Here is a 21,393-nt window from a genome sequence, read left to right on the forward strand (position 1 = left end):
TGGCCCCACCTCACCTACTCCCCTGATACCAGTTACCCATCTTGGGCACTGGCTCAGGCAATGCTTGTATGGTACCCCTGACCACACTGCTTTCTGGTTTAAATGTGATTTCTGATCCATGTCAATGGATGGGGTTTACTGTCAGTCATATCTGGGTTTGAATTCTAGCTTTGGGAGAATACATGACATCTCTCCAAGCCTCGGTGTCCTTATGTATAAAATGGAACTGCAAACAGTGTTGACCTCATACATTCAGTGCCACATAAGCGCTTGTTGTAATCACTGTTGTCCTTGTTGACAAGGAATATCTGTGAAGATATCTATTATGTTGTAACCCTTCAAATTTTAGTTACCTTCCCTTGCTTTCCCCTGGGAGGCACCAAACATTCCGTAAAAGGCAAGGGCAGGTTCCATGACATCTCCAGAGCCTTGCATGAGTCGACTGAACAGTGCTCTGCAAGGTTGCTAGGTTTGCCTTCTCAGAGTTAGGGTTACTGAGGTTGATGCTCTCCCATTTTACAGAGGAGCACACAGGTGCAGAGAGGGGAGGTCATCTGCTCTGCTTCCCCTGGGGGTGAGTGTGGGGCCAGGCGAGAACCCACAGTCCCCACTCTAGGCCATCCCCCCTCCAGCGCCCCGCAATCAGGGCCTCTCCTGGCTGGATGCTAAAGCTCCAGCAACCGCAGGCACCTGTGTACAACATGGTGCCATGTCCTCCACTGTTTTCCCTCCCTCCTTTAACCACAGTCCTGCTGTGACTCAAGGAAGGGAACATTCTGTATCATTTCCAGAAATGGGAACTGAGGATGTGCCTGGGATCATAGATACAGTACGGGTGAAGCACGGATTCCAACCAATCAGCTGACCCTAGCGCCTTCCTTGGACTGGTGGTCTTCTGGGACCATCCTGGGAACACGGCACCTAACCTCTCGGTCTCCACAGCTCCAAGGCACTCTTACCTCCTCCTAAAATCTCCTCCTGTCCCAGTCCCACCACTAGACTAGGAGCTGAGTGAGGAAGGGCCCCGCCGATTCCCCAGAGCCCGGCACTTAGCAGGACTTGATAAATATCTGTTGGGTGAGTGAATGAATGAGTAAATAGTGGCTGAATGACTGTCAGGCTGTGTTCGAAATGCTGGCGACACCGCAGGGAAAAGGGCAAGTATGCTCTGGCTCTCAGGATCCTGATAATATTTGAATTGAAAACTAGTGACTAGATTAGAAACCGGGCAGCTGTGACTGTTCTCTGACTGGCTGGGTGGGGAAGTGGGGAGGGAGTGTTTGCCAGCCTGCTGACTGCCCAAGGAGCACCTTGGAGCAAAAGGTGGCCTCCCTGGCCTCTGGCAGAGCCATCTGTGCTCCGGGTGGGGAGGCTGACCTGTAAGGAGGCCAGGAAAGAAAGGTGGTACAATTATGTATTTAACGTCTACCTGCTGCTGAGTCCCCAACAGCTAGCACACTGCCTGACACAGAGTAGGTACTTCAACTTTTGTTCAGTGAATAAAGCCATTTGTTCAAAGGGGCAGGCAGAGTGTGTCAGGATGACTCAGGTCTAAGGGCTTGTGGGGATCCAGAGTGCTAAGGATTGGAATTATTATGACGTACACTTGAATGGGGCTTCACTGTTCTCCGAGCCCATTCACACGGCAGTTATCGTTCTCCGGTGCAGGTGAGGGGTACACTGAGACCACGTCAGGTGAGCATGCTGGGTTGGGTGCTCGTGGTATTGACATAAACAACAGGGCGACAGCAGCAGCACTTTCAGTGAATCTGTGATGGGCCAAGCCCTTCACATCCACAAGCGTGAATGCTCCCATTTGCCTGGCAAGGCCAAGGTCACAATCCCCATCACACAGAGGAGGATACAGAGACTCAGAGAAGTCCTGATCTTGCACAGTTGGAACCTGGGTCTCACTCTAGGAGTGAGACGTAAAAAGCCCACAGTCTAACGGGGATACAAACAGGAAAGCAGAGAGTTAAAATACAGCGTGACATCCCCCTAAATGCACGTTTGTCAGAGGTGCCACACTGCCAGGAGGTATCAGGGGAGGGCTTCCCTGAGAAGGTGAGTCTTGAGCTGAGGCTCAGAGGACAGAGGAGCAGGAAGAGCTTTCCAGGTTAGAGGGAGCAGCATCTGCAAAGGTGTGGAGGAAGCATGGTCTCACTTGGAGGAATTTCGTTTGGCCAGATTCTTGGGGAGAAAGATGAGGGTGGAAGTTTTTGGGGCAGGTTATAAGGAGCTATATTGGGGCGTGGGCTTCACCCAGAGGATGATGGAGAGCCACTGCAGGGCTCAGCCTTGTGCTCTAGGGAGCTCCTTCCTGGGGCAGGGGCAGGAGTGGGGGGATGGGAGGATTGGTAGCAGGACTTGTGCTTGATGAGGTCTGGGCTAGAGGGAGAATCAGACTCTGCCTGGCTTGGGTGGTGCATGGAGATGGAGGGTCTGTGAAAATCAACTCTCCCATTGGCTGATCCGCCCTGTGGAATTGGAGGTCCTCCCCAACCCTCAAGAAGGTTGTGGCAGGTCCTAGTCTCTGTCCCAGGCCCAGCCCCAGCCCCAGCCAAGCCCTCCTCTGCCACTTGACTGCTCCCAAACTGTGTCCTAGCAACCTCACAGCCCTCACCTTGGCAACGAGGGCTTCTGCACTCTCTTCCAGATTGACCTGGAAAGGAAGGTGGGGCTGGAATGCCTCCGGTCCACTAGACCTGCTCCGGGAACCAGCCTGGGGCACCCCCACCGCACAGCCCGGGGTTCATGAGGCAGAGGCTGGCTAATCAGATGCAGGACATGGGTTTGGACTCAGGATAGGACTCTGGACTTGCAGCCTGGTGAGCTGGCTTTTGACCCCTGGGCTGCCACTCTGAGTGATCTTGGATGAGCCTCTTCCCCTCCCTGGGCCACAGGTTTTTCTTCTGTACAATAAGGAGATTGAACAACACCATCTCTAGAGTCTAATATTATCTTATTCCATTTCTGACCTTTCCCCATGGTTACTGGTTGGATGCTCTGTTGCTGGCACAGATTTTAGTGTCAGATTCTGGGGGTTTAAATCCTGGTTTGCAGGGCACCTGGGTGGCTCAGTAAGTTAAGCATCCAACTCTTGGTTTCAGCTCAGGTCATGATTTTAGGGTCATGAGATCAAGCCCTGAGTGGGTCTCTATGCTCCACCAGCCCTCTATTTCTCTCCCTCTGTCCCCTCTGCTCCTTGCCCACTGCTCCTGTTTTTTCTCTCTCTCTAAAATAAATTAATTTAAAAAAAAATCCTGGTTTACTTGGCCAAAGCACTCTACCTCTCTGAGCCTAGATTTTTTTCCCTCTGTAAAATGAATATATTTCATGGTATTGTGCCCAAGAGGTTATGAGAAGAGTCAATTGAAATGGTATAAATGAAAATATAAGTGGCAAGGAGCTATGCAAACGTGACCTATTTCATCACATGGGCTGTGCTCAGTAAGCATTTACTGAACCCCCTCCACCTCTCCCACAACCAGCAAGCATTTACTGAACACCTACTGTGTGCCAAGCATTGTGCTAAGGTTTTACTCATATTATGTGATTTCGTCTTCACCACAACCATGTAAGGTATTTGCTATTATTCCCATTTTCCAGATGAACAAGGGAAGGCTGATATGGTTCTGTATAGAAGGAGCTCAGCTTTAAAACTTGACCACTTAATATTTAATGAGGTGCTCACCTCAGATTTCTTCTCTCTTTTGCTCAAGTTTTTCCCCTTGCCCGAAGTCAGGATCTCCTTCAGGGTTTGGTGGGTGGGCAAAGGGGCAGTACTATCATTTGTTTATTGAGCATCTTCAAAGTCCAAGAATTGAGCAGCATCTCAGGCTTTTCCACGCATGCCAATCCCTGGTGGGAGAGGGGGGTTGGGTGGGTCTGAGATGCAGCTGAGATTCTGCTTTTCTAATGAGTTCCTAGGAGATGCTGATGCTGCTGGTCCAGGGACCACACTTCCAGCAGCCAGGTGCTGGAGGACTTCAAATATTATCTTATTGAATCCTGGGTGCTAGGTCTTTTTAGCTCTGGGGTTAGGGGTGGGGACACTGAGGCTTGAGAGGCAATGTACCTCACTCAGGATCCCATAGCATACAAGGGGTGATTTCGAACTTAGGTCTGCTTGGGAGTACGTGGTGCCAGGGATTGCATGCCAGGTGTTACCTCCTGGCTGTGAGGTCCCTGCTTGGGCTTCTGTCTCCACAGCCAAGGCAGAGGGTGGTCCCTGAGGCACCTACTGGGAATTGTTTCGTACTGTTTGTCATGAGCAGACCAGTTTTGGGTTCTGGCTTCCAGTGAGAACAGAGCCCTGGCCCAGGAAGTGTCCCTGTAGTTGAGTGAACATCTCAGAATCAGGATTAGATTCTGCGCATGTATGACTCACCCCATGTGTCTTACCCTCAACCTGGCCCTTTTGGAATCCTGTCCTTATTTGAAAATTTTATTTATGTTTATTTTTAAAAATATTATGTTTATTTATTTGAGAGAGAGACACACACAGAGACAGAGACAGAGGAGAGCAGGGAGAGGGGGAGAGGGAGAGCGAGAGGGAGAAGCAGACTCCCTGTTGAGTAGGGAGCCTGGACTCGATCTTGGGACTCCAAGATCATGACCTTGGAACCAAAGGCAGATGCTTCACCAATTGAGCCACCAAAGGCAGGTACCCCTTTCTTTGAAAATTGTAATGTTTCATTCATCATGGATTTTGGGGGCACTAATTTTGTTTTTAAAAAATATTGCACCAGATGTTATTCATTTTGATGACTGAGCTTTTTAACATACCTTTACATTTTGTGCCTGAGACAGGTGCCTCTCTCCCTTGCCTCATCCCAGTTCTGGCCAGCCCTATGCTTCTCCCGCCCCCTCCTGCCTCGTGGCATTAGGATGCTGCCTGCAAGGCGCTGCGGTGCCCACCCAGCAGCCAGCCAGCCGATGCATTTACTTCTCAGCAGGGGAATCCATCACTTTGCTTGCCTTTTGGCTGACCTGCTCTAGAGATGGAAGCAGGAACTGTGGGCCTGATGGGGGTCCGGGTGATCCCTCTGATGTGGCTTTGCTCCATCAGGCCCCTTACCAGTGAGAAGAGGAAGCGAAGTGACTTCACTGCAGTTTAGATTATGCCACCCCTCTGCTTCACCCAGTCTTTAAGGCCCTGCCTGCTCCAGCTCCTATTAACCTCTCTGCTCTTATCTCTACCACCCGCTCCCTCTCTTCCTCGGCTTCCTACCTCAGCACGGTCTGCCTCGACACTTGTCCCATGGCCAGCAGCTTCTCCCTGTCTAGATGTCAGCTTCATTGCCTGTTCCTTAAATCCCTACCTGTCTTACACCAACAGCCCCTGCCTCCTTGATACATCCTCTCCTATTTCCTTCCTAGCACCTTTATGATTTTGTGAAATAATTTTATTGCTTTTCTGTCTCCACTCTAGAATGTGAGCTCAGGGAAAGCATGGACCTTATCCTGTCTGTCTTATTCTTCATTGGCTTTTCAGCTCTCAGATAGTTATTGGCCAATCATGGGTGTTCAGTGAGTATTGAGGAATCAGTGAACCATACCCTGGGCTTCAGTTTCCAGCTCTGCGAAATGGGATTGCAACCTGAACCCAACACGGTCAGAATCAAAAGTAAAATGACCCAGTTTGGGGCCAGCAGTATTATCCCTCTTGTTTAGCTGATGAACTTGAAGCTCGGAGAAATATGGGACTTGTCCAAAGTCACTGGCCAGGAAATGAAGGGGCTGGGGCTCTCTCCAGTTTGGAGAAGTGCCTGGCCCCACACCCTGCCTAGAGCAGGAGTCCAGGAATGGGATAGCTAGATCTGAGTTCCTCTGAGTCTCTTGCCATCTGCTGCTTGAACTGCAAGACCCTCCTTTGCCTGCCAGGCTGTCACAGCTTCCTGACGATTCAGAGATGAGAATTCTAATGGCTGTTTTCTTGTGGAACACAAAGGCCTGCCTCTTGCAAATGTAGAGATACATTTTCTCCGCATTGGCAATCACTACACTGGATGTCTGGGGAAAGCTTTTCATCTGCCAGGCACTTCACCAAGATTAACTTCTGAACCTGTGCAGCAATGCTTGTTGCAGCTTGAGTGGGTGTCTGGGGCAGTGTGGGCAGCAGTATCTTCAGTCACAGGGGGAGTGGGGGTTTAGAGGGCATGAGGTCCCCAAGTCAATATCACTAGGAGTTTGGTCAGTTTTCCTGAGGGCAGTTTCTCCACTGTTGGAAATACACTGACCTTGAGGATTCAAGGTTTCTGATCTTCCTTGCATGATGTAGTCATTGGTTTAGCAAATCCTGAGAATTTCCTAGGCACCCTTCTGTTCCTAAGGATGCAATGGGGGAACAAAAGATATACTGCCCTAACCTTCCTACAATATTGAAGCAGTAGGGGACCAATGACAGTGCTCCATCCGTAACTGGCTGTGTGACTGTGGGTAGGTCCCTCTCCCTCTCCAGGCCTTTGGGTTTAAGCTTACTCTCCTCCCCTGGTTCCCCTGCTTCAAGGCCTCTGATGGCCCCTTGTTGCTCACAGAGAAGATGAGCATCTCTGGCTTGGTCTTCAAGGTCCCTCAGAATTGGGCTCTATCTACTTGACCTTTCCCAGCATAGGTTCCTGCTCTCCCACTTCCATTCACTCCATTTTTATTTACCAACACACATAACAGCACTGTCTAAGTGCTTGCCAGGCACTGTCTGAGGGCTTCACAAAATTTAATTTCCTTGATCCTCACAGAACTCCCTTGAAATAAATATTGTGATTCTTGTCATCCCCACTTTCAAGATGAGGACCCTGAGACACGGAGGAGTAAGCAACTTGTGTTAAGTCCATACAGCTATGAAATGGTGTGGCTGGGATTCGAACCCCGGCAGCCTGGCCGCCAGCTCATGCCCTCTGTCCTTGGTACCAGTCCTGCTCTCTCCTTTCCTAGCTGTGCTCCAACAGCCATTGTCCACTTCCACAAAGTCCTCCCTGATGCCTCCCAGGTTCAATGAGTTCTTAGCTCTGTGTTCCCACAATGCCTTGCACATCCCTCCCCAGGGCTCCCCAGCCCTTCCCCCAGGGCTCTGCTATTCTGGTTCCTCTGCTGGGTGCTGAGCACTTCAATGGTTGCTGAGCACCTCAATGGGTGAAGCTGTGTCTCACCCTCTCTGCTTGCTCTTTGCCTAGCCCAGCAGGTTCACATCATCCATTCTCCATGCAGTAACCAGAGGCATCTTTTTAAAGCAAAATCAGTTAATATCACTCTCCTGCTTAAAATCATCCAGTGACAATCCATTGCATTTAGAATAAAATCCCAAATCTTGACCCTGGCATAGAAGGCTCTGTGTGAGGGACTGGTCTCTGTCCCCTCTCCACCCTCATTTGCTGCCACTCTTCCCCTTGCTTCCTGCTCCAGCCACACTGGCCTTTTCTTGTCTGTCCCCAAAGAGACCAGGCTCACATTTAAGGCCTCTTCCAGAGCTATTTCCTTTGCTGGAGTGTTTGGCCCCACATCCTCACATGACTGACTTCTTGTTATTTGGGCTTGAGTTTCACGTAGCCATTTCAGACAGACCCTTCCTATCTATCTGTTTGCTTAAATGTTTTTTATTAATTTTTAAATTGTTATTAACAATTATGTCTACTGCAAGTCTGTAAATCCCATGGGAACAGGCACGTGAGGTGTCTTGTTCATACCTAGAACCATGCCTGACCCAGAACAGCCACTCAATGAGTAAATGTTGGAAGAGGAATAAATGCTCGCTAAGGTCCCTTTGGAATCTTACCTATTGCAATTCGACTAGGCCCGGATAATATAATGTAATACAGCTTTCCCCTTCTATCTGAAAGTAGAGTGTTCTTATGAAACCTTTTGTAAACCGAAATGGTGTAAAGCAAAGAAGCAATCACCCTTTTGTAAAAGTGAAATCCTCTTCAAATTTCTTTTGGTTAAAAAAAAAAAAAAAAAAAAAAATTTCTTTTGGTTAGCAAAGATGAGTACTAATGTAGGTTCCACAAAAGTGATATGACATAATGCAAACTTGTAGCTAGCAGGGAAAACATGGATAATCTTAATAAAATAAAATATAATTTAATAATATAATGTATGTAATATATCTGAATTGGTCTCACCTCAGGCTAAAAGCTGGGATAATTTCACAAACTGAAATTTACTATCTTTATCACCTTCCTACAGCTTGGCCTACAGTCATACTCCAGAAGTGAGACAATTTTATTGACCATTCTCTGCTGACTTCTCTTCACCAGAGATGCTTAGAACTCCTTATGTGTGCTTTAATTTGCCCACCTAAGACTCGGACTTGTGAGATACTGCCTTCCCCATTTGCAGGCAGGGACATCCCTGAAACGCAAAATGCTGACTTGTGAAGTGCCCAGAGCCCGATGGGAGCACACATACCTGTCACAGTCATCACATTTCATCAGTAACAGGAGAGACTTCATGCTCCAGAAAGGCACAAGAACTCTGAGTCGTGCCAGGACCTGGGCCAAACACTATTTGTACCTCAGAGTCTGTAGCTGAGAGAGATGTTGCAGCCCAATTCAGGGCAAATGGAAAAAGAGAGGCTTAATATTCATCATTCAAGCAGGATGGGCAAAACTGTACAGAAATTAGGTCTGGGTGTCTGACTGAAGAAATTTGTTGATGCGAACCAAGCGATGAGACAGGAGGAGATGCACATAGTGGCCAGAATATAGGTACCACTGTCATAGACATTCTTCAGAAGGATATGGAGGGGAAACATGTCAAGGTGTCTCAAAGACCAACTACCATACATTGCCATCCTCTGAGAACCAGGAAGGACATTTCTTATCCTACTTCCCCCTCTTCCTTCCAGCTCTTTGAGCTTGGGAAGGAAATGGCATCCCAAGCTTATGGCTTGAAAAACTCTAAGACCTAATCTTCCAGGCAGAATGGTGAACTGACAAGAACTCTCTTGATTATGAGTTCAAAGGTCTTGTCTCTGGTCTCAGCACTGTAGAACTTTGTGTAAATTCCTCTCTATTTCTGACTCTTCCTCATCTATAAAATGTGGCTGTTGGGTTTGATGATTTTCAAATCAGAGACTTCCATGACTTCAAGCTTTCTGTTCTCATAACATTATGGTTAGGATTAGTTTGAAAGGGAAGCTCTTACTTTTGTCTTTTTCTTTATGGGGCTCAATTTCTCTTTTGGTCAGCCGTGAAAATAGTTACTGGTCTCTAGCCACAGTGTAGATAGTGGAGATAAACAATTCTGGCTTGGTAAAATCTGTTGAGGCTGATGACCCTCCATTTTTTCTGAACTAGTTTCTCTAATGCACATGGCTCATCACCATAGGGTGGACCTCTCTCAAAACCTGCCGCTAAGCAGAGGAACATTTAGAACAGATTGTGGAAGGAAAGTCATAGCTTGAGTTAGAGACTTCCAAGGTAGAACAACATTTGAATGGCAGGGTGTTGTTGTTGATGTTAAAATCTTTCTGCACTAAATGATATGATGTCTTGGGTTTGCTTCAAAATAAGCTCTGTGTGTATGTGTGTGTGTGTGAGTGTGATCAGAGTGGGTGTGGGTATAGATGAAACAAAATCGGCCAACTGTTGAAGCTTGATGATGGATACGTGGGGGTTTATTATACTATTCTTTCTATTTTTTAAAATACGGTTGAAATATTTCATCACAGAAGGCCCTTTGGGGACTGGCTACAGCTTTCCTCTCTACTCTCATTTCACAGTCCCCATCCCGAGGACTCTCCAGCACATTGGCATCACCCTGGTAGCTCTGATCTCACATCTCCTGGCCTTTACACACAGTTCCATCTGTTTGAGATACCTTTCCCCTTGTCTCCCCACAGCTCATCATTCCTGCCTCTGAGCTCCCATTGCCATGTGTACTCACCTTAATTATAGCACTTATCTCATCCTATTGCAACTGATTTCTTTTCTGCTTCCTCTGCTGGTCTATGCCCTCCCCAGGACACTTCTCTGTTTCCCCAGTGCACAGCCAGTGCATATAAGAGATCTTCAGCGCATGTTTACAGAGGGAATAATAGCAGAAACGGTAGCTCTTTTTTTTTTTTTTTTGAGTACTTTTTGTGTACCAGGCACTGCCCTAAGCTCGTTATATAGGCATTTCATTAAATCCTCACCACAGGTGGGTATCTTAACCTGTCCTTTCAGAAGGTCAGTCTCGTAAGGTTACCTACTAGTAAGTGACAGATCTCAGATTTTGGACTCAGAATGGAAAAAGCTCGGCTCTTCTGTCTGCATCTGGGGTTTTAAAAACGCTTCTCCGTGAATGTTACACAACAGGCGGAGGATTTGGGGGAGCTTGAGCTTTAGGCCCATTTCTGCTACTAAGTAGCTGAGTGACCTTGGGCAACTCACCTCAGCCCTCTATGCCAGCTCTCGATTCTCCTTGTCTCTGGTAGAGACTGCCAGTGATCCAGAGGGTCACGCGAGGCAAGGGCCCTCCGGGCTTGGGCTCGCACAGAAAAGGTTTCCTCTGACACTTGGTTTTCTGCCGCCCCAGTTTGGGAAGCTCCCCGTTTCTCATGCTCTTTCAACCTCTTTTCTTACTAACTGCAGCCTCCCGGGGCCAAGCCGCCATTCACGACCCGGTGCCGGGGTCCCTCCCTTCCCCCTCTTTCCTCTCGGGCATCGCTCCACTTCGGAGGTGGGGGCGGAACCCTGGGCAGGAAGGAGGGGAAGCAGGCGCTGCCCGGTTCCCGAGGCTTCCCCGCGGTTTCCCGGCCCCCTCCCCCCACGGAAACTCAGCCTCACACTTTCTAGGGATGTTCCGGGGACAGCCTGAGTCAGAGATCGCAGTTTGTCAGCCTCGGGCGTCTGCGTTGGGCTCTCCGAAGGGGTCGTGGTCCTGAGCTAGGGTGGAAGCGGGGGTCTGGGGGGCGGGGGCGGGGGGCGGGGGGGCAGCGCCTTGCTCCCTTCGAGCCTGGGCCCAGCCCGCCGCCCCGGAGTCCAGGACCCTTCCGTGCCTGCCTCCCCTCCCACCCTCGGTCCGACTTCCAGCTGGGACCCGCCATTGCGCGGCCAGGCCTCGGCCAACTGCAGACCCCAGCCACAGCTCCCTTCCGCAGCTCGCCGCGGGCGCTGCCCCGGGGGAGGCTGACGTGCCCGATCGGTGAAACCACCCACCGCCGAGGGGCGCGAGAGGCCCCGGCCCCGGCTTTGTTCGCGGCTCGCCGGGGCGCAGGCGGCCGGCAGGAGCTGCCGCCGCCGCGGTGCTGGGGGAGCGGAGTGCGCGGGGACGAGGGGCCGTCCTCGGAGGCCGTGGCGCTGAGCCCGGACCCAGGAGCGGGGCGCGGGGCGCGGGGAGCGGCGGGGCAGGGCCGACCCGGCCGGAGGGCGCCGCCGGGCGCGGGAGCTGTCCCCGAGGTGGTGCTGCAGCCAGGAGCCCGCGGCGCCCCCGCCTCTCCCCGCCTCTCCCCGCAGGAGCCGGTGGCGGCTGGGAGCTGCCGGAGAAGGGCGGAGGGCCGGGGGAGGCCACCCGGGGGGAGCTCGGCGCGCGGGCCTACGGCTGGGGTCTCCCCGCGACCTGCTCCAGCTCCGGCGGAGGGGGCGGCGGCTCGGCGACCGAGAGCCGCGCGCGGGCTACGAACCTGTTGGAGGCTGCAGCTCCTCCGCGGCCGACCCGGGCGCCCGGGACCGAGGTTCCGGCGCGCGTCTTCTTCCCCGTCTCCGCACTCCTCCGCCGAGGCGCTGCCGCCCGCCCGAGCTAGCACATGTGCTCGCGGGGGGCGCCCAGCCCCTCCTCGGTCCGCCCCGAGTGTCCGCCGAGCCGCAGGGCGCAAAGCCGAGAGGCCTCCCCCAAGGGCAGACCCGCTCCCAGGGAGACCCAAGCTTCCTGAGATAGGAGGCGGGGGCTAGCGACGGGGACGAGAGAGGGCGCCAGCAGTGAAACCTACAGGGAGACGGGGGGGGGGGGGGGCTCCCCATAGATTCCGTTCTGCCCTGAAGTTTGGGAACGTAGGGTCCTGCTACTTAGAGGACAGAGGGCAGCCTGCCTTGGACGTCTCCCCGCCCCCCTCCCCCATTTCCGCGACCGAGAGGCAAATGCAGGTCGCGTACTTGCTCTGTTGCAGCACCTCTAGTGAGTGCCTCTAACACCTCATTCCAGGCAATCATCTACCACGTCCTAGAGAGAGCTTTCCAAAGCTTCAGCATATACAGTGCATCATAAATAAAATGCAAACTCTCTGGTGTGGCACTGAAGGTCCTTCTCCAGCAAGATCCAGGGCCTCCTTTCCAGGTGTGCTCCCACCGGAACAGATAACCACTCATTCTGAACAGGTTCACCCCAGTGCCTTAGCATCTGCTGCTCCCTTTGACTGGAACATTCTTTCCCCTTACTGCTTACACTTTATTTGCAAGTTAAAGTGTCCTCATTCTCAGTGAGAACTTCCTGATCCCTAAGGTACAATCACTCCCTCCTTAAGCTCCCTTAGCCTTTATATCCCTCTAGGAGACTTCTTATCATTTTGTATTAAAATTACTTATGCATCTATATTCTCAGTTACCAGGCTCATAAAAACTGGTTCCATATTTTATTTTTCCTTTGTACCTCCATCTCCTGACACAATGACTGACACACAAGAGATGTTGAATTGTGTCTGCTGAACGTATGCACATATGAGAAGCGGAGGTCGAAGTAACTTCCTTGCCCTTGATTGTTCATTTGATTTCTCTCAATTTCTCTCTCTCTCTCATTCTCTTTCTCTCCATCTCTCTTTTAATCACAGCCTGTAAAACCTCACATGGTACCATTCCTGTTTACCCCTCCTGCCTCATCACCACCAACTCTCTCCTGACCCAATAATTCCACCTATAATAACCTCCATTTTGTACCACTTTACTTAAAAAAAATTTGTTGTTGTTTCTCTGCATGGAACTCTTAACCTTGATCTTCACATGGCTGAATCTTTCTTGTCTTTTGGATTTGGGCTCAACGGTCATCTACTCAAAAGACCTTTGGCCCCTCTAGATAATGTTCGCTCCCCCAATTATGCTATAACATTTTTGACTTCATTTTTCTTAGTAATTATTATTCTCTGAAATTTTATTTACAGATTTAGATTTGCTTATTTATCATTGGCTTTCTCTCAAGTGGAATTACAACTCTACTGGGACAAGGATCATGTCTATCTGGCTTGCTGCAGTTTTCTCAGTGGCTGAGAGGAACTTAGCTCACACCAGGGCATCCATAGCCCCTCTCTCCCTGGAAAGGCTGGAGCTACCGGGAAGGTCACGGTGGGATCTTCTATATGGTATAAATAGAATAAGCATGTTTGAGGAAAAAGGGTCATGCTGATATTCCATGGGACGAAAAAGAAGATGAATGGAGGGCCACAGATATGTGGCTCTGAAGTGACAGCCCCTTCTCACCCTGGATGGCATAACCATAATGACAACTCACCTCACAACACACAAAATACTTTCACAGCCATAATCTCATTTGGTATTCATAACAGCCTTGCTTGGTAAGCATCATTTGCCCCAACACTGAAAATCTCTGAGGCCCCAGGAGGCAGATGGACTTGACCAAGATCACTCAGCTTGCAAATGGTGATGCTATTCCCAGAACGGTGCTACATGCAGGGCATCTAGAACTAAGGTATACCTCCTGCCTTCCAGGGCTTCACATCAGTAAGAAACACAGGCACATAAACAATGGATCATAATACAGTTTAATTCTCAAATCTGGAGATGGGTGGAGTGGGGAAGAAATGAATAGGCTCCCTAGATCAGAATAAAGAAAAATTCTTTCAATAACCATTACAATTTGTTCAGTACTTCCTAGGTGTCATGTACCGTACTAAGTGTTTTACATACTTTGTCTCAACTGATCATTCCTGCTTCTTTCTTTTTTTTTATTTATTTCTTTTTTATTTTTTATTATTATTATTTTTTTCCTGCATAAGCAGGAATTCTCCAGCAAGCCCTGGATCTTGCTGGAGAATTCCCACATATGGAGTTAACAGAACCTTAAGGAGGCTAAGTAACCTGACCAAGGTCATGAGGCTGGTAAAGAGGTAAGCTTGGACTTAACCTGAGTTTGTTTGACTTGAGTCCTGAGTTCTTAGCCATTATGCACCCCCGATGAACTGAATCCCAATGACTGGTGAGCAGGGTTGGCTCAAGATTTGAAGATGATTCTTAAGTTATTCTGTTACATCTTAATCCCTACTGAGAAACACCCATATAGAGAGGATGCTTCAAAAGGAGAAGAGGGAGGGATGAACCTACCTGTGGGGAGGGTTTATGGGAGGTTGGGGTTACATCTTGAGGGAGTAGGTGGGAATTTCCAGGCAGACAGTAGGTGAAGAGTATTTCAGACAGAGGAATATTCAAGGGCCTTGGGGTGTGGAAATAAAGGGACTGTTCGTGTTTTGGTGTGGATGGAGTATAAGATTAATATAAGGGATAGGGACTGGGAAATGAGACTGGGATCCAGTTTGGAATTGGCTTATGCCTTTATCCTACAAGCAGCGGAGAGCCACGTGGGAAGGCAGGAACTCTGCTTTAACAACTGCCGTTATTACCTTGATCATCCTACAGTAACAACATTGGATCAGTCCTTTACAATCTGTAAAGTGCTTTCTTTCTAACAGAATTATCACTCTGGAGTGATGTGGATCTGAAGCTCCATGAAGGCATCATACCTGTGGGTTCATTGTTATTGTTCCCAGCACCTAGCAATGACCCTGGAACAATGTAAGTGCTCAGGAAGTATTCATTGACAAGGAAGAAATTGGAGGAGTCTAGTTTGGAGGCTACTACAATGATTCAAATAAGAGAGAAGTGATGAGAAGCACCAATTAAACCAAGAGTGCAGAATTCTTTGACTACTAACTCAAGAAAGTAAACACCTGTGGCCTTCTACCTCAGAGCACCTTGGGGAAGCTGGAATATAGCCCTCCAAAAAGGTTGCTGAAATAATCACAACAATTTTCCTCTCTAACATACAGAAAAGCATATTGGCACCCAGGTGGCCAATACCCAGTCAAGCCAGGATTTCCTCTGTTGTACACACTTGATGTCTTTTGGCTCTTGGATTTTTGTCCCGATGATCTCTATTATGTGACAATAACATTATATGCCATCATTTGTTTCAGTGTTTTTAGGGGCAATCACCATGCTGATGAAATTCAGTCTTGGCTCAAGAACTAAAAATCCACCTTCTGTTTCTCCACCCCTCTGGGAAGTCCACACAGACCCTGATGTGGCTAACTTACAGACCGCTGCCTTGCATCAGGCTCCTTAACATATATTAACCCTATGAAGAGGGTATGACTCTTATCTGTACTTTACAGGTAAAGAAAAAAGAAGAGCCTTGCCCAAGGTTGCATGCTGACAGAGGCAGATTTAAATCTTGGCTGTTTGACTTGAGCCTGCAGGCTCCAACGTGATACCTGATCACCTCCTGGATAAAATCTTCCCATTCTGTTTCCTTCCAGACCTGTGTAAGCCTGGAGAAATAATTTCATCTCATCTCTGACAGCCTCAGTTTCTTTTTCTATAAAATGAGGATTAAAAGTAACTACCAAGGAAAGTTGCTGGGGGAAGTAGATGAAGTCACAAATGAAGGCATCTAGTTGGTGCCGGTTCCTTTCCTGGTCTTCCTCACCTGGACCAGTGGTTCCACATCTGCCCAAACACTTGGACCACAAACCCAGAGGTCGCTGTAGAATTCTTCCTTTCTCTCAGCATCCAATCCGTTAGCAGATCATTTAAGCTCTTCCACCAACATGCATTCCAACTTAATTTGCTTGTCTCCTCCACCCAATCCCTCTCCTCCACAGCATCATAATCTCCTTCCTGGACTACTATAAGTTTCTTTTTTTAAAAATTTTTTTCTTTATTTATTTATGATAGAGAGAGAGAGAGAGAGAGAGAGAGAGAGGCAGAGACACAGGCAGAGGGAGAAGCAGACTCCCTGCACCGGGATCCCAATGTGGGATTCCATCCCGGGTCTCCAGGATCGCGCCCTGGGCCAAAGGCAGGCGCCAAACCACTGCTCCACTCAGGGATCCTACTATAAGTTTCTTAGAAGGTCTCTCTAGTTCCATTCTTGTTCCCCAAAGTGATTTTTAAAATAAGTATCTTATACGGAAAAGAACGCAAATCATGTAGACAGTTTAATTAATTATCACACCATGAGCACAACTGTGCAATCAGCACCCAGATAGTGAAATGGAACATTATAAGTCCCCATCATGGCACCCCGGTTGTTGGCCCCTTACTCCTCCTCAAAGGTAACTGCAGTTCTGACTTCTGACTCTACAGATGAATGCTATAGGCTTATGAAATCATACAGTGTGTATTCTTTTGTGTTTGGCTTCTTTTGCTTGATATCATGTTTATGAGATTCATTCATGTTTCCTGTGTCAGTGTCTTACTCCTCATTACCATGTAGTATTCCCCCATATGACTATATCTCAATTTATTGATGGATTTTTGGGTTGTTTCCAAATTTTATATAGCTCTTTTGATATATACATATATATATATATAGTTTTTTTATTGGATGTATTCCTGGGAGTGGAATAAACGGGTAAAATGTGCATATATTCAGCTTTATTAGACACTTTCAAACAGTTCTCCAAAGTGGGGAATACCAAGTTACACTCCCATAAACTGGATATGAGAGTTCTCCTTGCTCTCTTGCTCTACATCCTCACCAACACTTGGTATTGTCAATCTATTTTTACTTTTAGCCATTCTATGTATGGAGTGAGTATGTAATGATTTTAAATTTTTTTTTTAAATTTATTTATGATAGTCACAGAGAGAGAGAGAGAGGCAGAGACACAGGCAGAGGGAGAAGCAGGCTCCATGCACCGGGAGCCCGACGTGGGATTCGATCCCGGGTCTCCAGGATCGCGCCCTGGGCCAAAGGCAGGCGCCAAACCGCTGCGCCACCCAGGGATCCCGTATGTAATGATTTTAATTTGAATTTACTTGATGGCCAATGAAGTACTTCTCAGCAGGTTTAATGACAATTTGGAGAACTTCTTTTTGAAGTGCCTGTTCATGTTTATTTTTTTATTTTTTAAATTTTTTTAATTTTTAATTTGTATTTTTTAAAAGATTTTATTTATTTATTCAGAGAGAGAGAGAGAGAGAGAGAGAGAGGCAGAGACACAGGCAGAGAGAGAAGCAGGCTCCATGCAGGGAGCCTGACGTGGGATTCTGGGACTCGATTCCAGGTCTCCAGGATTACACCCCAGGCTATAGGTGGCACTAAACTGCTGCACCACCCAGGCTGCCCCCTGTTTATGTTTTTTTAATCAATTCTTTTATTGTGATATCTGTTACTTTCTTATTGAGTTGTAAGAGTTCTTTGTATCCCCTGGGTAGGAATCCCTTGAAACTATATATATATCCTGGGACTCTGGGATCATGCCCTGGGCTGAAGACAGGCGCTAAACCGCTGAGCCACCCAGGTGTCCCAAGATTAAATATTTTTTGATCATATGGCTACTCTATTGACACAGCACCATTTATTGAAAGAAAAACCATCCCCCCTGCACTGTTCTGCATGCTGTCTTTGTTATAAACCCTTTGTCCTTATTTGTTTGGGTCCAATGTGACTTTTAAAAGTATAAAACAGGGCAGCCCCAATGGCTCAGTGGTTTAGTGCCACCTTCAGTCCAGAGTGTGATCCTGGAGACCCGGGATCGAGTCCCACATCGGGCTCCCTGCATGGAGCCTGCTTCTCCCTCTGCCTGTGTCTCTGCCTCTCTCTCTCTCTGTCTCTCTCTCTCTCTCTGTGTCTCTCATGAATAAATAAAATCTTTAAAAAAAAGTATAAAACAGCTCAAGTTATTAATCTGCCAGACTTCTAATGGCATCTTTCCTGTTGAACTCAAAGTAGAACTCAAACTTCCTTAAAGGTTTTGCCTTTAGGAAAAGGTCCCCACCTATCTATATGATGGTATTATTCCACCACTTAACCTGTTGCTTACTCCACACCAGTCATAGCATTTTTTTTCATTCCTTAAATATGTACCTCTCATTCTTAGCCAGAGGCCTCAGCTCTGTGCTTTCAGGCTTTCACACAAATTTGTTCTCACAGAAGGCTGGTCTGCCCACATTCCCTAAAATAGCCCCTTCTCTTCCGAAGTTACACTCTAGATGATTACCTTGCTTTATTTTTGATAAGACTTGCTCGTATTCAAAACATCTTATTTAATTTGTCATTCTCTGTTTCTCTCACAAGAATATAATCTCCATGAAAGCAAGTGCTATGTCGATTGTGTTTTTCTCTGAAACTGCGGGGCTGAGAAAAGAAAGCGAGTCAGGGAGAATGACACCTTCTCCACTCTGTTTTCTGTGTCATCTAGCTCTCGTGTCAGTGCCATGCACAGCATCTTAAAAGTCGTGGCATTCTGTGATGTGCTGAATGGGTAGGTAGACAATTCCAACATTACCAATTTCATGCCTGGCTTATTTTCCTGTTTTTATTGATATTCTTAACATCCCAGCTGTCATTATTTCAGCAAATCAACTCATATTAATTTTTTGAGGGGCAAAAGAAGGAAAGCTGGTATTTCTTGAACCTTTATGATAATCTCATTACATCCTTAGAACAGCCATTTGAAGGGAAATGTGATCACCCCCAGATTACAGATGAAGAAACAGGGACACGGAGAGGCAAGTATGGTATGTGCTCATCAAAAGAGTTCAGATTGCATAAAGATTATTCTAATGAAGCCAGTTCAAGCCTCAGTCAGAATAGTCTACAGAAATCATGGCATATGCAATTGAGGCATTTAGCAGAGGGTGGCTTTGAGGAAGAGAACTTGGGTTCTAGGCTTGATCTTACCTGTCACTAACTTTGTGACGTGGGACAAGCCGCGTGAGGCCAAATTTACTCGTCTGTAAAGTGAGAACAAAGTAGAATCTATATTTTAGGATTATTGACAGGATTAAATGGTCACATGCCAGTGAAGTGCTTGCACATTGCACATAAGAAGCTCGGCGAGGGATCCCTGGGTGGCGCAGCGGTTTGGCGCCTGCCTTTGGCCCAGGGCGCGATCCTGGAGACCCGGGATCGAATCCCACATCGGGCTCCCGGTGCATGGAGCCTGCTTCTCCCTCTGCCTGTGTCTCTGCCTCTCTCTCTCTCTCTGTGACTATCATAAATAAATAAAAGTTAAAAAAAAAAAAAATAAAAAAAAAAAAATAAAAAGAAGCTCGGCGAATGTTGGCTGCTAGTATCAGTGTTGTTGTTTTATATAGTAATTCAGTTTGCTCCTTCAAGATGTTGCTGAGGAGATGCACTAGGAGATAAGGTGCTTAGAGGGAACTAATGGAGAGCTTGCAGTTGCACGTAGAATCCTTCAAACCAGAGCTTTGGAGAGTGATCCTCTTCTGATGTGGAAGAACATTGTCAGCATGTCTCCAACCCTCGTAAAGAGAAGTCCAGAGAAGTGAGGCAACTGTCTAAGGTCTCAGAATGTAGATTCAAACCAAAACCCCCTTGACTCTTAAGATTTGGCACAATGCAAGTCATGAATGTGCTTGGTCGCTTTCCCTGGGTTCAGAAATCATACCTCCTCCCCTCTCCATTGTGTGGGCCCGCAAGGATAGAGAAAATCCACAGATAATCCCTAAACCTCATTTGAGGCTAATCATCACATCCATTTATCTCCCTACCAAGCTGCTTATCGCAGCGGTGGACAAGAGGTCCAGCTGATCAGGGTCAGTAGCTTCTCTGGGTGCTGCCTGATTGGGGGTAGAAAATGTTCTAACGATTGGGTGGGAAGCAGGGTCCTACAGAGCAAACAGCAGATGACCAGACACTGACTCTCTATCTAGAGGTGATATCCAGGGGCGGAGGACAATACCCATAGCTCTCTGGGGTACTGAGAAACAAGTACTTGGTGAGCATTTCTACAGTCTCAGAGGCCAGACAGGAAGGGCTCTCTGGGACTCAGTTTCCCTATCTGCAACAATGGAGATAAAGACATCTGTGTTGCAGTGGTACCGTGAACACTCAGGCAGCAGGGTGTTCAAACGGGTTATTTGTATCTCAATGTCAGCTAAGGCCACAGAAGCCAGAAACAAAATATAGGTGCCAGGTACCCTTAGGTAAAGTGAGGCTGTTTTCTGAAACCCGTGAAGGACATACTTATCAATTTTGAAGTAAGCTTGACCAGCCCTGAGAGCATAAAAAGTTGACATTAAGGAAAGAGGGTTTCTTTGAAGTTACTGGTGTTCTGGATATCAACCCCAGCCTCCCACTGTCGTGGAGGAGGAGGAGGAACACCTTAAGAATGAGAAGGGCTCTGAGGACATTCCCCTGGAAAACCTCATCTGAGTCTTCTGACATTGGGAGGCACCTAGGCTGATGTCACCCATGCCTGGAAAACTCTAAAGGCAAAAGAATATGGCTGGTTGGTTGTGTTGATAGCATTCATTATTTCACAAATATTGATTGAACGAACACCTGCTACATGCCAAGAACAGTTCCAGATACTTAGAATTCATCAATGAACAAAACCAGATAAGATCCCTGAATTTGAGGTGCTTACCCCCTTTTGGAAAGGGAAACACACAATACAATATAAATGTGTAAGACATTTGTTGTGATAATTATTATGGAAACAGTTGAAACAGAGACGGGACTGGTAAGTGCTGGGGATGTTAATACTGTTTCTGAAGGGTCAGAGATAGACCTCACGATAAGGGGATGTTTAAGAGAAAGTTGAAGGAAGCTGAGTGAATGAGGGGAAAGTGGTGGTAGGGGAGGCCAGAGAAACAGGTAGGGGAGCTTGACTGCTATGGTGAGGACTTTGGGCTTTAGTAGATATCTAATAAACATTGGTTGAAGAGAGTCCAAGAGGAAAGGACTTGGAATCCAATGGAGCTGGCTTGGATACAACTGGGGAATCTGCCCAATGGGAAACAATAGTGCTGTCACAGAGCCTTAGATCAGGCTGTGTCATCCCCTGGTCTCAAAGATGGTAGAATTCAGGATTTCCAGAACTATGAACATCATAAAATAGGCTGTCCTGGTGGGCCAATTTGTGTACGGAGTCAGGGATCAAGAACTGGGGCTCAGACCATGTTTTACCGTTTGGGGGCAGCTTTGAATGTGTTTTTCTAGAAGTCAGTGGCATTGTCATGAAGAAATATAGGATTTAGGAGTTTGAGTCATATCTCTGCTACTGACCAGTTAGTTATGTGTTCTTGGCCTGAATCTCAGTTTGCTTATCTGGACATCAGGGTTACTAGTATTTAGCTTTCAGAGAAAATGTGAGGCTCCAAGGAGGTAATGGATGGAAAGGAACTTGGCAAATTGTGAAAAGGTGTGCAGACACATATATTTTTTTAAAGATTTTCTTTATTTATTCATGAGACACAGAGAGACAGAGACACAGGC

General features: G+C 47.5%; 1 protein-coding gene and 1 pseudogene across 6 annotated transcripts in view; one reads left to right on the top strand and one right to left on the bottom strand.

Moving 5' to 3' along the window:
- CPLX2 (complexin 2) overlaps window positions 1-11,957 on the bottom strand; it is an 84,399-nt gene extending 72,442 nt beyond the window's left edge. For 3 of the 6 annotated variants that reach the window (XM_038534716.1, XM_038534714.1, XM_038534715.1), the window contains exon 1: window positions 11,606-11,878. Coding sequence is in view for 3 of the 6 variants with exons in the window: in XM_038534712.1 (XP_038390640.1) it covers window positions 11,606-11,942 (337 nt within the window). In the remaining 3 variants the exon portion in view is untranslated. Of the gene's footprint in view, window positions 1-11,605 lie in introns of all 6 variants that reach the window. The other 3 variants (XM_038534712.1, XM_038534710.1, XM_038534711.1) reach the window with 1 other exon arrangement.
- LOC100686949 overlaps window positions 1-21,393 on the top strand; it is a 76,403-nt pseudogene that overhangs the window by 38,655 nt on the left and 16,355 nt on the right.

This window comes from Canis lupus, chromosome 4, assembly GCF_011100685.1.
Source record: "Canis lupus familiaris isolate Mischka breed German Shepherd chromosome 4, alternate assembly UU_Cfam_GSD_1.0, whole genome shotgun sequence".
NCBI classification, from domain to species: domain Eukaryota; kingdom Metazoa; phylum Chordata; class Mammalia; order Carnivora; family Canidae; genus Canis; species Canis lupus.